Source organism: Molossus molossus, unplaced genomic scaffold, assembly GCF_014108415.1.
Source record: "Molossus molossus isolate mMolMol1 unplaced genomic scaffold, mMolMol1.p scaffold_m16_p_5, whole genome shotgun sequence".
Classification (NCBI taxonomy): Eukaryota; Metazoa; Chordata; class Mammalia; order Chiroptera; family Molossidae; genus Molossus; species Molossus molossus.
In genome coordinates, this window is record NW_023425388.1 from 44669395 (window position 1) to 44691057 (window position 21663).

At 42.5% G+C, this 21663-nt stretch overlaps 1 protein-coding gene across 1 annotated transcript; it reads right to left on the reverse strand.

The window, feature by feature from the left end:
* Window positions 1-6771: 6771 nt before the first annotated feature.
* KCNMB3 (potassium calcium-activated channel subfamily M regulatory beta subunit 3) lies at window positions 6772-19720 on the reverse strand. The gene is made up of 4 exons (XM_036242493.1): window positions 19659-19720; window positions 9363-9554; window positions 8307-8505; window positions 6772-7119 (listed from the first exon to the last, which is right to left on the reverse strand). The coding sequence occupies exons 1-4, from the start codon at window positions 19718-19720 to the stop codon at window positions 6772-6774; spliced, it is 801 nt and encodes a 266-aa protein (XP_036098386.1).
* Window positions 19721-21663: the final 1943 nt, after the last annotated feature.

The following is a 21663-nucleotide window of genomic DNA, read 5'->3' on the forward strand; positions in this document are numbered from 1 at the left end:
GGAAAAATAATAGATGAGTTACAATTCAATACTTCATGCTCTGATATTACAGAAATTTGCATAGCACTGTCTTTCAGATTTACAAAGTCAGAGTCGGCATGCCTTGTTTTTAATGGCATTGGAGACATTTGGAAAAAATGTTGGTTAAAAATTGAGTCATTGCTGCAGCCATTTGGAAAAGGCTATAGTGCTAGGAGGTCCATGGTACTCGGTTCTTGAGTTCAGTATTTGAAATTAGTTGTGTTCTCTTTTCTTGATTATTAGTGAAATTAGTGTGGGTATATGTTCACACATTTCTGTTTGTATACACACTGCTTGCTAGCTCTAGTCAAGAGGCATCTTTTGTAAAAGGTGTAAACATCAAGGTTCTAAAATTCAGAAGAGTTTAGAATTTATTAGGAGTTTCCCAAGTTGGGATGTTAGTTTTTAAATAAGCTTATTTCATTCAAGTATTCCACTTGATGACGTTTTGCACTTCCTAGTTACCAACGCAGCCCCGTTCCTTTTGCCTAGACATGTTAAGATTTCAGATGTGTTGACGTTGCAGCCGTGCTAGCTTGCTTAAAGTGACAGTTACGAGCCATAAGGAAAGTTTCTGGCTTGATTTTTACACAATTACATATAAGTTTTAGCAGGGAGGAAAAAAATACAATCAGTCCCTTGTACATCTAGTGTAGTTGGGTCACTGCTTTCACTACAAACTGTAGACTCCATTCCTCATGTTGGTGAGTCTGCATTCTGTAAGCTATTTAAGTCCATGAATCTATCTGAAGTCCTATTTAATCTGTCACTACAATAATTTTGTGATTATGCTAAGATCCATGTACATTTTTTTTTATGTGAATCTTATTTTAGTTCATTATTTTAGGATAGCAAGGAGGCAGAAAACCAACTTTGATATTTTCTCAAAATATCTTTACTAAGACTGAACTCCTTAATTCTAGCGTAAATGTCCAAATGTTGTCATTATCTATCGATTTCATAAGAAAAGGTCCCTTACCAGGTTTGATTTAGGTTCCTAAGAATGAGTGGAGAAGTTGGCCTTCATCTGGTTTCTAGGAATTTTTTGGTTATGGAACCTAAGTTTCAAATGCAATCAGTGTTGTAAATGTGATTCAATCCTTGGACTTCATTGGGTTGAATACAAATCTAAAAGAATAAATATATCCTTTTGGAACATAACACTGAACATCTTGGGGAATGTGGCACTACCAAAAGAAGACTACTATCATACCAAATGTTGACTTCGGAAATTTTAAAAAGTAGCTCCCACCACCCTTTCTAGTTCAATTTATTGTAGCAGATCTCTCTATATATATGTTGTCATTCAGTGGACTGAAGTCCTGTGGTATTCTGCATTAGTTAGGAGAAAAATGTTTTTAAATGTTCTTTTAATGATAACCCAAAAAGTATCTGACACAGCAAAATGCATGTGTTGTTGTATTGGGAATATAGAATATACTACAGTGTCGCTACATTTAAGACCTCTTCCCCGTCTTGCTGTTCCTGCGAGAAGTGTGGCCTGTCACTCACTTATGCTTGTGCTCACCAGAACTGTCAATGTCGCTTTCCTTTGACTCCGCAGACTGTAACCACGCTGTTGATTAAAAACATTACTTCGACTTGTGTCCAAACAGTCCTTAGTGTACTATATATTTTAAACCAAAAAACTGTGATGATTATATTTTGCCATCTTTTGAATGCTTAAAAAGCCAACCAGTATTGCTAATAATCAAATTTTAACTGAATTTGAGTTCTTCACAATCATGACTAAGAAACATGGAATGAAAACCTGAAACTATTATGCCTTCAAAGCCAATTTTTCTGCCCCAGTAAAGTAATGGATATTAGAGAAATATCTGTTTAAATATTAACTTCCTTTAAGCATAAAGAATGATATGGTTATATTTTAAGCAGAAATATATGTATAAACATATCCCTATGAATGTGTTTGTATGTGTAAATGCACTTTTTTTCAAGTCAGTTGAAGAACAGAACCTAAAAAAGAAGTTAGGTTAGAAACAAACTGGTTTTGCTTTCAGTTAATGTAAACCTTGCAAAAGGTAAGTATGAGCTTTTCTTGGACCCATAATGCACGTGGGCATTGACACTTGGTACTTCTAAGCAATTAACAGAAAATAATTGCTTAAGTTGTGTTTATTTGCCAAGTAATTCAAGTGACTTTCAGGGTTGGGGAAACTTTTTTCTATTTTTTTATTTTATTTATTTATTTTTATTTTTTTACCTTCACCCGAGGACATTTTTCAATTTATTGTTCAGATAGAGTGGGAGGGAGAGAGAGAGAGAGAAACATCAGCGCAAAAGGGACACATCGAGTGGCTGCCACCTGCACGACCCAACCAGGACCGGGGACAAACTGCAACCAAGGTATGTGCCCTTAGTGGGAACCGAACCCGGGTCTCTCTGGACCGCAGGCCGACACTAACCGCTGAGCCAAACCGGCCGGGGCAGAAACTTTTTTCTATAACATTATTCACAGGCCATCCAAAATTATCATCTTAAAAATTATCCTGCTATGCACAGCTGGTGTGGCTCAGTGGATTCAGCATCATCCCATGCACCAAGAGGTCACCAATTCAATTCCTGGTCAGGGCACATGCCAGATTTGGGGCTCCATCCCCAGTAGGAGGCAGCCGATCGATGTTCCTCTCTCGATACTTCTCTCTCTCCCTTTCCCTTCCTCTCTATCTAAAAATCAGTTCTTTAAAAATTAGCCTGCTAAATTTTGTCAGGCTAATTTGGTGAGGCGTGTGATGTTGGCTGGTATTGATTTCGAGGGCCTTATATGGCCCACGGGCCGGACATTCCCCACCCCTGATTGACTTTGTTCATCAAGCATAAAGTCTCTCTTGCCTGAAATGAACCACCTAGCCACTCTACACATGGAGAACTGCTTTCAAATTAGTGGATTTGAATTTGTTAAGAGAAAAACCCCAGGAGCTGCATGTTGTTAGATGGGTGTCCAACTTGTTAAGCAATGGAATAGAGATGTGCCCTTAATTTAAGAAAAGGACAGAAACTCAATTTGCGGCATGATTTAAATGTGTACACATATATACGTTTTGTTACAGAGAAGTCTTTGGTACACAAACGGGTTTACCACAGCCTTTTAAACAGCACATTCTGGACCTTAAATGCGTATCATATTTAGCCAACAGGAGTCAGGGAGGATTCTTTCCTGCAGCCTCCTGCCCTCACCCCTCTACCAACTGTCTGGTGAAGGGTACTAAGGTTCACTGCATTTATTTTATTTATAATAAGAATTGTATATATTTAAGGTATACAATATAATGATTTGATATACATAGTGATATGTTTACTAGAGTGAAGCTAATTATCGCATCATCTCAGTTAAGTGTGTGTGATGAGAGCACCCGAAATCTACTCTTAGCGAATTTCCAGTATACAGTATTATTAACTATAATCATCATGCTGTTTACTACATCTCTAGATGTAGTTATCTTATAACTAAAAGTTGTAGCCTTTAACCAGAATCTCCCATTTCCCCTACTTCCCTATCCCTTATAACCACCATACTACTCTCTGTTTCTGTGTATTCGGCTTTTTTAGAGTCCACATAAATGTAGTTAAATGCAGTTTTTTCCTTTCTGTGTCTGGCTTAACGTAATGCCTGGTTCCAGGTTCATCTGTATTGTTGCAAATAGCAGGATCTCCTTTTTTTTAATCCTCACCCGAGGATATAGTCATTGATTTTTTTTAGAGACATCAATGTGAGAAACATCAACAGGTTGCCTCCCAGGCATGCCCAACTGGGAATCAGATAGAACCGGCAGCCTTGTGGTGTACAGGACAGCTCTCCAGACAGCTGAGCCAGGGCAGGGTCTTCCTTTCTAAGGCTGAATAATATTCCATTGCATGTATGTATACACACATTATATATCTATAATCACAGGATTTAATCCGTCGATGGACACAGGTTATTTCCATGTCTTGGCTATTGCGAATGATGCCTTGGTGAACATGAGGGTGCAGATATCTCTTGGAGGTACTAATTCCATTTCCTGTGGTTATACAGCCAGGAGAGGCATAAGGCAGACTGAATATTGAAACTTAGCAAAAGATTTTTTTATTATCTACTAACTTTTTTAAGCACTTCTGCTAGGTACCAGAAACTAAGCTAGGTGTTTCACATACTCTACCTTGTTTATTCCCTAAAATGGCCCCATGAGAGAAGAGATGATCCCCATTTTATAAATGGAAAGAGAGAGGCTCTGCTGAACTGCCCAAGGATACACATCTGAAAAGTTGTAATTACGGCCTGTAAACTCAAATAAGTCCTACACTGAGACACACGTTCTCTCCACTATTCCACACTGGAAAGAAGAGAAAACGAAAATTGTTCATTACTCGTCAAGTCGATATTGCTCAATATGATTATTCAGTTTACTTAGTAACTTATGGCTTAAAACAAATTTCTAAGAGGCATTAAATTGGTTTAGGGTCGAAGTTTCTCATTTGATTATGTCTATATAAAAAAGTTGCTTCAGCCCTGGCCAGTTTGGCTCAGCGGTTAGAGCGTCGGCCTGCGGTCCGGAGAGACCCGGGTTCGGTTCCCGCTAAGGGCACGTACTTCGGTTGCAGTTTGTCCCCGGCCCTGGTTGGTCGTGTTGGTCGTGCGGGTGGCAGCCACTCGATGTGTCCCTTCACGGCGATGTTTCTCACTCTCTCTCCCTTCCTCTCTCTCCCTCCCACTCTATCTGTACAAAAAAAAAAAAAAAGTTGCTTCAAAAGTCTCGTTCTTGCCCTGGCCAGTTTGGCTCAGCGGTTAGAGCATTGGCCCACGGACCAAAGAGGCCCAGGTTCGGTTCCCGCTAAGGGCACGTACCTCGGTTGCAGTTTGTCCCCCGGCCCTGGTTGGGGTCGTGTGGGTGCCAACCACTCAATGTGTCTCTCTCACATCAAGGTTTCTCTCTCTCTCTCTTTCTTCCTCTCCCCCTCCCACTCTATCTGAAGTTGAATGCAAAAATTTCCTCGGGTGAGGATTTTTTTTTAAAAGTCTCATTCTTTCTGTTGTCCATGAAGTAAAATTTTTTTAGTACAATGTTAAAAATCCTTTAAGGCACATTGGTTTTCAGAAAAAACTCTGTTATCAACTCATATATTTAGCTTAATTTGGAAAGCACCTGCAGGGAGAGTCTCGTGACTCATTATTTAATAGCCATGGCTGATTCATCAGTTAATGTATGGACAATTGTTGCGTATCCATGTGGGGCTGTCCTCTGATGTGGATTATCTGAGATGACTGTTAGATTCCATCCAGTCCGGTTCATCCCCCTTCACAACACAATTCTAGCCATCTCTCCCACTCTCCCCAGAATGTGCACAAGGAATAAAATGAGCCCTGGCCAGTTTGGCTCAGCGGTCAGAGTGTCAGCACGAGGACCAAAGGGTTACTGGTTCAATTCCCAATCAAGGGCACGTACCTTGGTTGCAGATTCTTTCCCCCACCCTGGTCAGGGTCATGCGGGAGGAAGCCAATCAATATGTCTCTCTCACACTGATGTTTCTCTCTCTCCCTCCCTCCCTTCCAGTCTAAAAAAATCAATGAAAAAAAATATTCTTGGGCAAGGATTAACTAAAAAAAGAATAAAATGAGTTTATGGAAAGCGTAATTAACTAAAAACTGTTGCTAAAAGACAAATTTTATGATACATGATAAAGTTCAGTGCAAATAACTCTAAACTGAATTTTCTAGGCAGTGGCTTCACCAAAGGTGAAGGGAAATGGCAGGTCCCCACTTTCTGTGATTACCGGATTACTATCTTCCTAGTGAACAGACTGTTCTTCACCAAGAACTTTTTTGAGAAATGTAATGTAAGCTGGACTGCACAGAACGAAGCTGGCTGTCCGGTGCTCACTGGGTTAGATACCCTCCTCACTGATTTCCACGTGGACAAGTTCTAGCTAGAGCTGGGATCAAGGACAGCTACCTTGAGCTTATTTGGCCACGTGGGAACAAAAAGTGCTTTGTTGGCTTATGTGGAAAGAGATTTGGAGTAGGAAAAATGGTAGATTGTTATGTATGTACAGAAAAATAGAATACACACGAGACTTTTAAAATGTTTTTTCTTCCAGCCCCAGCTGGTTTGGCTCAGCAGTTGGAGCATCGGCCCAATGGCTGAAGAGTCATGGATTCGATTTCGGTCAAGGGCATGTACCTTGGTTGCGGTTCGGTCCCTGACCCTGGTCAAGGTCTGGGGGGAGGGAGCCAGTCAATGTGTCTCTCTCACGTTGATGTTTCTCTCTTTCTCTCTCTCGCCCTCCCACTCTGTCTAAAGATAAATGGGAAAACATCCTCAGGTGACGATTTAAGAAAATTAAATAAATAAATAAATAAATAAATAAATAAAATGTTTTCTTTCCACCCTGGCCGGTTTGATTCAGCGATTAGAGCATCGACCCTCAGACCTAAGGGTCCTGGGTTAGATTCCTGTCAAGGGCACATGCCTGTGTTGCAGGTTCAATGCCCTGGCCCTGGTTGGGATCTTCTAGTAGGCAACTAGTCAGTGTTTTTCTCTCTCTCGCTCCCTCCTTCCCTTCCATTCTATCTAAAATTCAATGGAAAAATACTTTCAGGTGAAGACTAAAAACTAAAACTTTAAAATGTTTTCTTTCCCATATCATACTTTACTGCCTATTCATGGTTAATTTTCAAGCAGGCAGAATGAAGTCCTCAAGTGCAGAAACTGCAGGTATCTGCAGGCCAGGACTTTCATTTGGCCGCCAGCTTCAGATTTCCCTACTCCTTCGATGCTGTTCCATATCAGGTCCCCTGCCACCTGCCGCGTCCCTGAGCGCAGCGCCGTACTTCTCGCACAGCAGGGACAGGTACTGTGTGAGCCGTACCATGCCAACGATCAGGGCACCGCCGAGCAGCGTCACGGAAGGCCAAAATAAACAGTGGAAGATAACCACTTGGTCATACTTTTTTCTGAGAATGACGTCTTCAGATTGGCTGTCTGGATGGTAGAAGCACGAAAAGGGGGTCCCATTTTTGTGATCGAAGAATTCCTTTATGTCCAGAGCACTGTGGAGCAAGTCATTCCAATCTCGGTGGCACTTAGGTGTGTAAAAGCACTAGGAATATGGAGGAGGGAGAAAGATGAGGACACTCTTCCCCTTATCAAGCACTTAACAGTTTTCATTCTGAAATAGCTTCAACATGAAGCCATTAGTGGGGTGTTTCGGTCTCGAGGTGATGAAACCTATTACATAGCTCGTGCAGGTAAAAGCAGGGATGTGGGAATGTATTCTTAGAACAAAGATGTTGCAAAAGAGACAATGACCAACTTCCTAACGACCACGATCCTGACGTGCAGGTCCTCGGTCTCTTCCTGGACAGGAACTCAATCCATTGGTCCATTCAACAAATATTTATTGTGCTCTCTATATGCTTTCAACTCCTATTGATCGTTCTATTGCCTCTGTCTTGATGTCCTGTAGTCAAGTCTCTCCCTAAAGGATTAGCATATGAGGCTTCTGTCCTAGGCCCACACAGAGGGGTCCTACCTGGTCCCTGGGAGGCAGAACCAGTGATAAGGGAGCTCTATCAGCTGCTGACTTTACAAAAAAGCTTGAATCCAGCCAGTGTGGCTCAGTGGATTGAGCATCTTCCAGGGACTGAGGGGTCCTGGTTCCATTCCCGGTCAGGGTACATGCCGGGGTTTCAGGCTCAGTCCCCAGTAGGGGTCGTGCAGGAGGCAGCTGATCAATGTTTCTCTCTCACATGGATGTTTCTCTTTCTCCCTTCCTCTCTCTCTCTAAAAAAATCAATAAAACGTTTTGAAAATTAGTGATGAAAGACAACTAACCTAATACAACTCAACTTTGATTGTTATAAAACGTACACTTTAAATTACATGAACCAGTTGAGTAACTTATTAAAATCAAAATGATAATCCTTTCCATTTCTCTGATAAGGTCAATTACTTGCTTGATTTAAGGTGGACTGTGAGTACCTTTTACCATTTCTGACATGATGGGGAGCGGGACCTCCAGAAGTAACACTGCCTAGAAATGACTCCGTTCACTGGGTCAGCCTATAAATTCCAGACACCAATTTGTGAAACTGGAATAATTTCTCCTCTTTCTATTTACCCCACTTTTCCTCCAAGAATGCTTTCAGTTTCATTGACCCTGAGTTGATCACTATGAAAACTGGAAGGAAACAGATTTATCCCTAAAGATGGCCCAGGGTACTGCACGGTGCTAGGAACAGTCTGGCATGGGGGGGTTGCTTTTGAACTTTTCAATTAGATCATTACCTTGGAGTTTATCTGGACAGCTTCTTCATTATAATGTAGGAGAGCTTTCTGACCGGAATGGGTGAGGTTCACAAACACCTGAAGACAAGGGTACCTGCCCTGACCTTGACAGTCCACACCACAGAGGACGGCACAGTCCGTCCCATCATCCGTGATACGTGTGTGGATGGCGGTGCAGTTTGCTTCTTCTCTCTGAGTGCTTCCATTTGGAAATAAAATAAAATAGATGATCTTCACCCTCTAGAATCGTTCTATATTGCTCATGGGGTAACCTGAGACATTTGTCTCTTCTGAGGTCCCGCAGGACCATCACAGCAGCCACACATGATGGGGGCACGGAGGACATGCAGACAGGGAACAAGAGCAGCAAACTGCCTGGTTCCGACTCATTTGTGACCCTCCTGGCATATTTCTCACTACACCAGCCCTGAGGTCAATGTTTACTGAGCAGCTTCTATGTGCCAGGTAGACATTATCCAACTCAAAAAACGCAGACTCAAAAACATTTATTGCCAGGCCGGTGTGGCTCGGTGGATTGAGCATTTTCCCATGGACTGAGCAGTCCCGATTAAATTCCCGGACAGGGCACATGCCTGGGATGAGGGGCTCGATCCCCAGGAGGGGGCATGCAGGAGGCATCCACTTGATGTTTCTATCTCTCTTTCCCTTCCTCCCTCTCTAAAAAAGCAGTAAAAACATATTTTTAAAAAATTTCTTGTGCTCATGTAGAAGGCTTAGATGAACCCTTCTCTTGGCTACCTGCACGTTCGAGGAAGGATGTATTACCTACATGAATATTAATGTGTGGATTTGTTGTTGGAAGTATTTTTGAGATTGGAGTTGGGGAGCAGAAAAGAAGTATCTTCCACTTTCTGACCACCTCTTGCTCCAGCTCTCAGCTGGCTCCCAGCACTGAGAGGAAGAAGGGATTCTGTCTTCCCTGTTCCCGGCTTCAGTCAAAGGGCTGCAGAAACCGGAGCCAGCCCCCCCTCGCTGCCACTGTGCCTGCGTCTGATCTGAACTGGAAATTCTGGGTCTATCTTTCTAGTTTCTTACCTGAGCATGAAAGGCTTTAGGATGGTTATTCCAAACAAGAAGAACATTAGAACTGAGAAGCCCATCATTGCGAACCCTAGCAGCATGGCTCGGTCCTCGCCAGCACTGGACGGCAGCTTCTTGTGCCCATCTGGTGGGTCTCCATCAGTGTGGTCTGTATTGCTCTTCCTCCCTGAGGTAGAAAAGGCTGCCCTTTGGGGGCAGTGGGGAGGAGAGGGAGGAGATAGTTCAATACGTTTATAAAGAAATGGGAACAGCCCAGCTGGTGTGGTTCGGTGGATTGAGCGTCGTCCCGTGGACTGAGACGTCCTGGTTCAATTCCCGGTCAGGGCACATGCCCGGGTTGTGGGCTCCATCCCCAGTAGGGGGCGTGCAGGAGGCAGTCAATTAATGTTTCTCTCTCACATCGACATTTCAATCTCTCTCTCCCTCCCTCTCTCTATAAAATATCAATAAAAATTAAAAAAATAAGTAGGAACATTTACTAACCCATGGTGGGGTGGAGGGATGATCCCATTGGCTGCCCCTCTAAGGCTTGTGAGCAAGTTCAGTGCAACCCAGTGAGATCCCATGTTCAGAGCTTGGTGAAAAGACTACCTAAACTTGCTAAAACGATGCATTACAGTTTTTTGTTTTTTTTTTCTTGAATGTAACAAACAAAACAAAGGTATGTTGTCTGGTGGAAGTCTTTAAAGACCTGCTTAACCAACGGCCAGAGAAGAATCACCTGTCACCATGCCTTTTGTTTGTGTCATGTCCAGAAATGTGATGAACTTGCTTATCTGTCAGGGTTACTGCACATTCCCCCTGAAAATATTTTTTATGTTCTCTTATGAATTTCATATGGAAAGAATGACTCAAAAGTTCACCTTTGGAATGCCAGCATCCTGGACTAGGAATTGGCTTGATCTTTCACATCCAGCCGCTGGAAGGGCGGCCCGTCTACCGCAAAGCTCTCTGGCCTGTGCCCAGTCCACTCGGAACAGTGGAGGCTTCGCGGCTGCCTGTCTCCCTTCACCTCACTTCTCCCTGCGCACGAGCCCCTCCATGTCTCCTCTCCCTCTCCCCGCTCCGCCCCAGCAAGGATGTCATAAATTCTCTCACAGCGGGGTGTCCAGTGAACACTAAGGGCCAAAACAAAGTTACAAACTGGTGACCCATGGGCAGGATCCAGCCCACAAATGTGCTTTGGTTGGCTTTCTCTGTGTTTTATTTTTTAAATGTGGGATTAGATACTAACACTTTCAAAATCAAGAAACCTCATAAAAATGCTGATTTCTGACTTTAAAAGCTTCACGAGGTCCACATTCCTGCCTGTGAACAGCTGGCCAAACTGAGCAGAGGCTGCCCCTGTGGACAGGAGTATGTTTTCCCATTTGCTTCAGTCCCTGCACTTCCTGTGGTCACTGTCACTGATTAGCTGTCCCTGCTCAGAAGGCAGTTGAGTCCCAGAGGTAATTCCATTTTAACAAAATCTTAAGCCAAACAAATGCAGCTATAATGGTAGAGACTCAGGCTCCAGGAAGCCAAGCAAAAACCCTATCAAGGGAATTGCTAGTTGTTTTCTTCCAAAGCATATTTAACACTTTATCCCCCATCCTTCCCCTTCTTCTCCGTAGCTCGCTTTCTACTGGCAACATCTGCAAACTCTAGAGAGAATGAGGGGAACTCGGACCGTCAGGATGGTTCAGGAGCCGGCTCTGGGGGCACGGGCCTTGGAGATGGCAGCACCCTGCAGTTAACCCTGCTTTGGGAATCAAGAACCTGGTCTGGGGATGTTTGGTCTCCTTTGATACTTAGTCACCCTCTATCATGCCTCCCTCAGAGAATGGGCAGGGGGAATTTTTTTAATGGAATTTGAGCCCGCACATTTTATAATGTGTCAACAAACACATACAGTAAGGTTTGGATAGTTTGTTGTGTACATTCCCAGTACCCAACACCTTGCATTTTCCCTTGTGTTCTGAATGGACTTTAGTTGTTTTGTATCGTAAGGTATCTTGGAGGTTTAATTGTAAGATGTCCATGGAATCCATGTGTGAAGAAGTTTGTTATGAGGTCTCTCTGGCATTTCTGAGACATTGGTCTAACAAACCCATTATAATTTTATGATATACAAAACTAGCATAACCTGATTCTGGTCTAATTTAGGAAAAAGATAGACCTGGTGGTATAGTAAACTGTATTTTCTCTCTTAATATTTCTGTCCACTTTATTTCAAGGCTTTATGAAAAACTGGCAACCTCATAGATCTCTTGTGAAGAAGTTTCTTCGTGTTTGAGGAAAAGGATAATATAAAATAATTACTAAAAATGAATACACCGATGCATTTTTATTATTGTAAAAGTAATAGGCTTCTGTTTTATTTGCATGGTGGACTCGACACCCACTCTAACTGCAAAAAACTACATATTTTGGCCAAAGCTTTTTTTAAAAAAAAAATAAAGTTGGCCCTGGCCGGTTTGGCTCAGCGGTTAGAGCATCGGCCTGCAGTCTGGAGAGACCCGGGTTCAGTTCCCGCTAAGGGCACGTAACTTGGTTGCAGTTTGTTTGTCCCCGGCCCTGGTTGGGTCGTGTGGGTGGCAATCACTCGATGTGTCCCTTTCATGTTGATCTCTCTCTCTCTCTCTCTCTCTCTCTCTCTCTCTCTCTCTCTCCCCTCCCCTCCCACTCTATCTGAACAAAATGTCCTAGGGTGAGGATAAATAAATAAATAAATAAATAAATAAAGTTGGACATACTCAAAGGACAAAAGTTCTTTGAAACTAGGAACCTAGAGAGGAAAGTGGACAGATGCAAACTTTTACCTTGACCTGGGCATTCGAAGAACTTGGTGACCTTGAGCTTCAGTTTCACAGTTGGAGGGCAACGGGGGGGCATTGGACAGGAAACAATGCCCAGGGCCTATCCAAGGTATAGGATGTAATACACCACACAACTGGAACTGGGACCCCGAAGGACATGATACTCAGTGTAAGAATAAACTAAAAATAACCACCTCAAACCCTGAAACTAGAAGGGGAAAATAACTGTCTCCCCTGAGATTCTGTAACTTTTAGTTGTTCCTCATGAGCGTTTTAGACTAAATTCACACTACTTGGGAAACTGAAAACCCTTAAACTAACAGTTGCATTTAATGTCACACATAGTTGTCCCTCTGACAGAGGGCAGAAGCAAATACATGTTTTCCTAGAGGAGCTCACCTCAAAGGGATCCTGTAAAGTTTCCAGGAGTATTGCTGTCATTTAAAAGTCACAAAACACACAAGGACTTTGAGTGAGAAAAAGTTGGCAAGAGAATCAGATCCACTAAAAATTTCAGATATTTGGGTATCCTGCCCTGGCCGGTTTGGCTCAGCAGTTAGAGTGTCGGCCCGCAGACCAGAGAGTCCCGAGTTCGGTTCCCACTAGGGGCATGTACCTCGGTTGTAGTTTGTCCCCAGCCCCAGTTGGGGTCATGTGGGTGGCAACCAGTTGATGTGTCTCTCTCATATCGATGTTTCTCTCTCTCTCTTCCCCCCTCTCTCCCTCCTGCTCTGTCTGAAGATAAATGCAAAACTGTCCTCAGGTGAGGACAAAAAAAAAAAAAAATGTATCTAGCCCGGCCAGTGTGTCCCAGTGGATTGAACATTGTCCCATAGACTGAGAGGTCCTGGTTCCATTCCCGGTCAGGGCACATGCCTGGGTTTCCAGCTCGATTCCCAATGAGGGGCATGCAGGAGGCAGCTGATGTTTCTCCCTCACATTGATGTTTCTCTCTCTTTCTCCCTTCCTCCCTCTCTAAAAAAATCAATAAAAACATTAAAACAAAAAAAAAAAAACTATTTATAGCCCTGACTGGTTTAGCTCAGCAATTGGAGCATCGGCCTGAAGACCAGAGTCTCGGGTTTGATCTGGTCAAGGGCACGTACCTGGGTTGCAGATTCAATGCCTGGTCCCCGTCGGGGTTGTGTGGAGGCAATCAATTGATGTGTCTCTCTCACATCAACATTTTTTCTCTCTCTCTCTCTCGCTTCTTCCCACTCTCAAAAAAAAAAAAAAAGAAATCAATGGGGAAATATCCTCAGGTGAGAATTAATAACAACAACAAAAATATCTGTAATATGTTTGAAGAAATAAAGAAAGGATGAGAAATATGAGAAAGAGCAAAAGACTCTAAAATATGACCAATCCAATATTTAAAAGAATCAAATAGAATATCTAGAAATGAAATAATTGAAATAAAAACTCAATGGAAAGATTTAACAGTAGATTAGATACATCTGAAAAGATAATAAATAAACAGAGAGATAGAGCTACAAACCAGAGTATAATACAGAGAGATTTTTTGAAGAAAGGTTAAGAAACAAGAAAACAAATAGCAAATGTCTAATGTAAGGCCTTTTCAGAACTGCAGGAAAAAGAGAAGAGAAATAAGTCAGAAACAATATTTTAACAAGATAATAAAATTCCAGAACTGATGAAGAGCACAGTCCACAAATTCCAGAAGCTTAGTGAGATAAACTAAAAAGAAATTCACACCTACACACATCACAGAAATATTGCACAGACACCAAGACCAGACAAAAGCTTAAAAGCAGCCAGAGGAAAATACAGATTCACTAAAAAAATGAGATACAGGTGAAAACTTACTTCTCTATAACAAGAATGAAAGCCAGAAGACAGGAATATTGTCCATAATGCTGAGAGAAGGTAACTACAGAATTCTATACCTAGCAGAAATTTCTCAAGAATAAGTATGAAATAAAGACATTTCAGACACACACAAAACTGTTTGCCATCAATAGATCCTCACTAAGGAACATGTCAGGTATTTGCCTGAGGCAGAGGGAAAACAATTCAGATGGAAGAGCTGATATTTAAACAGAAGTGAAGAACAATTAAGAGGTAAATAGGTAAGTGAAGGTATTTACTTTATAGAATAATAACTAAATTTAATTAAATATTTAAATTTATTTTTAAAATTTTTAAATAGAATGATCATCATCATCATTATGGAGTTAAAAGAAAATATAAATACATGACAAGAGCATATAATTTAAAGGTGGTGACAGCAAGGCGGTGTGGCTCAGTGTTTGAGCGTCGACCCATGCACCAAGAGGTGGCCAGTTTGATTCCCAGTCACAGCACATGCCCAGGTTGTGGGCCCGATCCCCAGTGGGGGGCATGCAGGAGGCAGCCAAGCAAAGTTCTCTCTCATCCATGTTTCGATCTCTCTCTTCCTCTCCCTTTCTTTCTCTAAAGTCAATAAAGAAAAAATATTTCTTAAAAAAATAAAGGTAGTGACAGTGTTAATGTGTTCTAAAGCCTGATAGTCTTCTAAGGAAAGATAAAGACATTGATTTCTCTTTGATAAGTTCAAGTCTGTATGCTAAAATATCTGGAGTATCAAATAGAGAGTATAAATAAATGATTTAACTAAAAGCTAGTAGAGGAAGAAAGTATGGAAGGGGGAGCATCAATCAAAAAAAAAAAAAAAAAGAGGAAGAAAACTCATGGAAAAGACAAGACAAAAAGAGAGCACAGCCCTGGCCGGTTTGGCCCAGTGGTTAGAGCATCGGCCTGCGGTCCTGAGAGACCCGGGTTCGGTTCCTGCTAAGGGCGCGTACCTCGGTTGCAGTTTGTCCCCGGCTCTGGTCAGTCGTGCGGGTGGCAGCCACTCGATGTGTCCCTTTCACGTCGATGTTTCTCTCTCTCTCTCTCTCTCTCTTCCTCACTCTACCTGGACAAAAAATGGAAAAATGTCCTCGGGTGAGGATTAAAAAAAAAAAAAGAGAGAGCACAAAAACATGATCAAATAAATCCAAGTACACCAGTAATTACAATAAATCTAAATGGATAAATAATCCAACTAAAAGACAAAGATTATCAGACTAGATTTAAATATATATGTTTTTACAAAAGATACATCTAAAACACATAGAAAAGTTGAAATATGTCAGGCAAAGTCTAACAAAAAGCAAGTTGATATGAAACTTAAGATTAAAAGGGTTTATTAAAAGTAAAGAAGGGCAGCCCTGGCCGGTTTGGCTCAGCGGTTAGAGCGTCGGCCTGCGGTCTGGAGAGACCCGGGTTCGGTTCCCGCTAAGGGCACGTACTTCGGTTGCAGTTTGTCCCTGGCCCTGGTTGGTCGTGCGGGTGGCAGCCACTCGATGTGTCCCTTCACTTCGATGTTTCTCTCTCTCTCTCCCTCCCTCTCTATCTGTACAAAAAATGGAAAAATATCCTCGGGTGAGGATAAAAAAAAAAAAAAAAAAAAAAAAAGTAAAGAAGGGCAGCCCTGGCCAGTTTGGCTCAGCAGTTAGCGCGCCACCCCATGAACCAGAGAGGCCCGGGGTCGGTTCCCACTAAGGGCACATATCTCAGTAGCAGTTTGTCCCCAGCCCGGTTGGGGTCGTGTGCATGGAAACCACTCAATGTATCTCTCTCACATTGATGTTTCTCTCTCTCTTTCTCCCTCTCTCCCTCCTGCTCTATCTGAAGATAAATGTAAAATGAAAGAATAATTGCTTAATAAATTCAACTTAATGGGACAAAAATCTTTTTTAAAAAGTAAAGAAGGTAGCCCTGGCTGGTTTGGCTCAGCAGTTAGAGCATTGGCCCTCGGACCAATGAGTCTCAGGTTCAATTCCAGTCAAGGGCATGTACTTTAGTTGAGGTTTGTCCCTGGCCCTGGTAGGGGGGTACGGAAGGCAACCAGTTGATCTCTCTCACATCAATGTTTCTCTCTCTCCCTCCCTCCCTCCCATTCTATCTAATAATAAATGGGAAAATATCCTCAGATGAGGATTAAAAATAAATAAATAAATAAATAAGTAAATAAATAAATAAATAAATGTAAAGAAGGTAATAACATTGATTAAAGGTTCAATACACTTGGAAAATCTAACAATACTGATTTATATGTACCTAATAGTATTGTCTTATTGACAGAACTACAGGGGGAAATAGACAAAATCCACTATCAGATTATGAGACATTTTTACATACTCCCTCAGTAATTTACAAGTTAATCAGACAAATCAATAAGGAAATAGATTAGAGCAAAGCAATTAATAAGCTATATCTCAATGATAATACAGAACACCATCCCCTATGGAATATATATTCTTCTCAAATGTATGTGAAACATTTATGAGACCTAACCACCAACTGAGCCATAAAGAAAGCCTCAACAAATGTCAAAGACTCTGTGAAAGTAAGGTACTTTTTATGTGTTTATTTTATGAAATTTGGAAAATAGAGAAGAAAAATCACCTACAATTTTACTACTTAGAAATAATAATTGTTAGTTTAGTGGGTTATTCCTCTCCTCTATATTATTCTAAATAAAATGAAATCACACTGAATATGGTTTTTTTTAAATCCTGTCTTTTTCACTTAACATGATAAGCACTTTCCCATGTCATTAGCAATGCTTTGTAACCCTTCTGTTGGCTACATAATAATATTCCAACAATTGGATATGTGAGGATTTCCTCAATCATTTCTTTATTGTTGAATAAGTTTTCCAAGACCATAAACAGCCCTGTAATTAACTTTGTGGCATTTACAAGCACCTTTCATCCAAGGACCTCAAAGCACTTAAGAATGACCTAATTTTGCCTGGCCAGTGTGGCTCAGTGGTTGAGCATCTATCTACCCATGCACCAAGAGGTCACCAGTTTGATTCCTGGTCAGGGTACATGCCCAGGTTGTGGGCCTAATCCCCAGTGGGGGTCGTGCAGGAGGTAGCCAATTGATGTTCTCTCTCATCAATGTTTCTATCTCTCTGTCCCTCTCCCTTCCTCTCTCTCTAAAAACAATTACAAAAAAAAAGTTTTAATTAAAAAAAAACAAACAAAAAACAATGAAGTAAATTATTTTTTTAAAATGACCTAATTTGCCCTGGCCGGTTTGGCTCAGCGGTTAGAGCGTCGTCCTGCAGTCCAGAGAGACCTGGGTTCAGTTCCCGCTAAGGGCACGTACCTCGGTTGCAGTTTGTCCCCGGCCCTTGTTGGTCGTGCAGGTGGCAGTGACTCGATGTGTCCCTTTCACGTCGACGTTTCTCTCTCTCTCTCTCTCTTCCTCTCTCTCCCTCCCACTCTATCTGAAGAAAAAATAGAAAAATGTCCTCGGGTGAGGATAAAAAATAAAAAAAATTTAAAATTACCTAATTTTGCTGTCTAGCCAGAAATGAGTAAACAGCATTTTTATTTTTTATTTTTGCCAGCAATACATCACTACTTGTAAACAATGTGTTACGTGGAGATGTTTTATTCAGTCAAGGCGGTGCCCACTCCTTTTTTGTTGTCTCCCCTGCAGACAGAACTGACCTGCACACTCCCTGGAACTACACATTGCTACAAGTACCTTTTGGCTTAGCCTGAGGCAAACTCAATTTCAAAGGCCTTGAACATGCTCATCTGGATACGATCCCTGCAGATACCAGTAGCCTCTCCCTCCAACACTGTCACTTGCACAAAAAATGTTCCTTAGCAGGAAGCTGTGGTTTATCAAAGCTGATAATTCATCTGACACTAGTTTTACATGTGTATGTAATTTCTTAGCATTGTGTATGTTAAGTTAATGTTTTCCTGTAATTTGTTTGTGTTGCAGAAGAGATCTGGGTAATTGTTTTTACCCTTCTATTTTTTAATTATAAAATTATTTAACAACTTCTTTTGTAACAGCAAATGAGGTTAAATCATCCTGGTTCATGGAGTTTGGCAAGAGGAGAGAGCGATAATTCAATTGTGCATTTAAAAGATGAAGGTGGGATACTAGATTGCTTTGGGGAGAACACAACTGCTCTTCTATCTGGTTAATTAAGTTAAGAACAGGGCATTAAAACTTGTTCCACTGCAAGTTTGTCATCTGATCTTCTGCCAAACAGTGATTCACTTTAATTGTCTTTTCACAAAAGCATTAATTCATTTCTAAGAGAGAAGTGTTTTCGCCTCTATTTCTTTCCTCTTTGGTCTGTCTGTTCCTTCCTCCTCCACCTCCTACATCCATCCAAACCCCTATATCTCACTCTCCTGCATTGTCTCCCTCAAATCCACTTGATTGTTGTTTTTTTGGTACGTGCCCCTAGCGGGAACCGAACCCCGAACTCTCTGGTCCACAGGCCTGATGCTCCAACCACTGAGCCAAACCGGCCAGGGCCCCTTGAGTGTTGTTAAAGGATGATGGAAGTGGTTGATGTGATGACCATCATGATCTTTACTGTTTCTACTTCCTCAGCTCCCAGCTCCACTTAACCACTAACAAATCATCCAGGTTTTTGGATAGAGTGAGTGAACTTGGCTGTGAAATGTACCCCTCCCAGGAGTAAGCTGGCAAGGTTTTAATATCCCATTCCTCAAACACCTTCAGGCATTATTCTTCTCCCGACTTTGGCGCCCACTTCTGACTGCCCCCTAGCCCCATACCCGGGGACAGGCAAAGGGAGTGCAGCTTAAGACGTGCAGCCCCTCTGCTTTGCATCCCCCTGGGGAGTAAAAAGGACCTCAGGATAGCATAACTATCTCACTTCCCCTTAAGAAGTGCCCTGGCTGGTGTGGCTCAGTTGGTTGGGTGTTGTCAGGTGCACTGAAAGATTTTGGGTTCAATTTCTGGTCAGAACACAAGCCTGGGTTTCCAACTTGATCCCCGGTGGGGGAGGGGTGCGGGAGGCAGCTGATCCATGTTCTGTTCTCACATCAATGTTTCTCTTCTTCTCCCTTTCTCTCCCTCCAAACATCAATAAAAAATCTTGAAATGCAATGGCTAATAGTATGATGGCATTGTATAGAGAGTATGTTAAGGCATGTAGTGACTATTACTATCCCCATTTCATCAATGGGGGAATGAGGCAGAGAGAAATTAAGTGACTTGTCTACAATCATCCAGCTGATTAAGTGGTGAAGCTGATGGGTTTGAACCCAGGCCTGTGACTCCAAGGCCCCAGCATGCTTCAACAATGGGACCAAATGCTGGTAGTAATGTCTTCATTCTTCACTTAACCAAAATATATTTATTGAGCACCGACTATGTACTGGGCCATGTTCTAGTGCTGGGGAGCCAGAGGTGAGTTTAAAAGGGCACTGACCTCCAAGAATGTGCAGCCTAGAGGAGGAAGCCAGGGAGAAAGGATGCAGCCCCCAGAAGTCAGCCTGCTGGGGAAGCCTCCCGGGTTCCCTGGGAGTCACCGCAAGTGGGCACCCTCAGAGGATGTAACCAGACTCAACTCCCAAACGCTCCTTATGGCCTCTTCCTCCAGCTGCTGTTCGGCTAGATTCCCAGTGTGGGCTGAGAGATGCTGGTGGTGACTTACCTGCCCTGGCGCCGGCGGCCACCCTGGAGTGTAATTTGAACCGGGATGCTGAACGGCTGCATGAGACCAAGGGCTGGGCAGATGGACTCCTTTCACCTGAGTCATAGCCCCCGAGGGCGCGAGAAGGGTGCTGCTTCGGCCTGGGCGGAAGCGGCGTCCCAGAGGGCGCCAGCAGTCCCCGCACAGGCAACCCTCAAAAGCACCCGCGCTTCCAGAGCTGCCACCTGGTGGGGTGCGGCGCCCACTTTCTCGGACGGGTGGGAAGTCAGGGCAGGCCTGCCTGTGGCTCTACGGATTCCGGAAAAGGCCGAGCAGTCAGTTCTAGAAGCTCAAGAAGATCCTCCGGGGTTTTCTGCAGCCAGACCTCCTCCCCATGGCCTGCCAGCACCTGCCAGGCCTTATCACCTGTGTTCCGCTTTGCCACCCGGTGCGTCGCCATGGAGACCGAGCCCCTTGGGGAACGTTCCGAGACCCCAGGGACCCTATATAATTGGTGAGGGACATACTCAGTTCAAGGTTTATAAAAAGAGGAAGTGTTTTGCCCTGGCCATGTTTCCTCTTGCACAAGTTCTAGTGTAATAGTCGAGAAAAGACTTTTCTGGCTAGTGCGTGTTCTGGTTAAGAGAGTGTTTCTACTTGAGTTCGCAGCTTTTCAAGGCCCCAAGGACCATAAAATAACTCACCATTCAAACTTTATCAAAGGTCTAAAAACTATCAGATATCATTTTATCTGTCTTTGATAACATAAAAGGCATTTGGGGATCTTTTAATAACCTCCAGATCATAAACATCAATTATTATATTATAGCTTACTGAAATTGGATGATAGAATGCTAGCTAGGGTACTTTTGCTACATGCGTTTTAGTAAAGGTATTATTATCTTAACATTTCCCCAAACATTGGTGTGAGCAAGAGTGCAAGTATAATCTCATCTATAGATAGCATATTAACGGCTGCTTACAGTTATTTTAATATCGTTTAATTTAAAAATAATTTATAGCCCTGGCCGGTTTGGCTCAGTGGTTAGAGTGTCAGCCTGCGGTCCAGAGAGACCCGGGTTCGGGTCCCGTTAAGGGCACGTACCTCGGTTGCAGTTTTTCCCCCGGCCCTGGTTCGGTCTGCTGGTGGCAATCACTCAATGTGTCCCTTTAACGTCGATCTCTCTCTCTCTCTCTCTCTCTCTCTCTCTCTCTCTCTCTCTCTCTCTCCCCCCTCCCTCCCTCCCTCCCTCTCTCCCTCCCTCCCACTCTATCTGAACAAAAAAATAGAAAAATGTCCTCGAGTGAAGATTTAAAAAAATTTATATATTTCTGGTTTGTATTATTTTTCTGTTAGAGTTAGGGACTAGGTTCGTAGTAAAGTACGTGTACTTAATGTATTTTGGAATAAAAACTGATATCAATCAGAGGTTTTTTGCTTTCTGCCTCCTGCTTGTAATTTAGCATTGTAAATATATAATAACCTTTTCCTTTCAGATTTAGATGTGCTAATAAATTCCCCTGCAATTTAGTATGTAACTCTCTCTGAAGAAGTGAATGATTTGCTGCCATTTTTATGTATTTGATTTAACCTCTGAAATAGAACAATTTTTGAGCCTGTGAGACCCCTATTGGCACCCGGAATTTGCACCTGCCTTTACTGGGGCTTCCAGTTACTTCCTTCTTTTGATTCTAATTCCGTTTAAGTGAACACGCTCATGCACTATCTTTTAAAATTCACCTTAAGAGGGTATAGAGAGAGCCTGGCTGGTGTGGCTCAGTGGTTGAGCCTCAACCCATGCACCAGAAGGTCACCAGTTTGATTCCTGGTCAGGGCACATGCCCAGGTTGTAGACCAAATCCCCAGTGGAGGGCATGCAGGAGGTGGCCAATCAATGTTCTCTGTCATCATTGTTTCTATCTTCTTCTCTCTCTCCTTCCCTCTCTCTCTAAAATCAATAAAGAAAAAAAAAATTTTTTTAAGAAGGTACAGAGAGCAAAAGTGAGTTATTTTAAATTACTTTTA

Excerpts from the sequence above, each read along its gene's own strand:
- KCNMB3 (XM_036242493.1), bottom strand. The coding sequence starts at position 19,720 with ATGCAGCCGTTCAGCATCCCGGTTCAAATTACACTCCAGGGTGGCCGC. Across the intron at positions 9,555-19,658 it reads GGCCGCCGGCGCCAGGGCAG|GGCAGCCTTTTCTACCTCAG; the intron begins GTAAGTCACCAC and ends CTGCCCCCAAAG. Across the intron at positions 7,120-8,306 it reads CTGTCCAGATAAACTCCAAG|TGCTTTTACACACCTAAGTG; the intron begins GTAATGATCTAA and ends CCATATTCCTAG.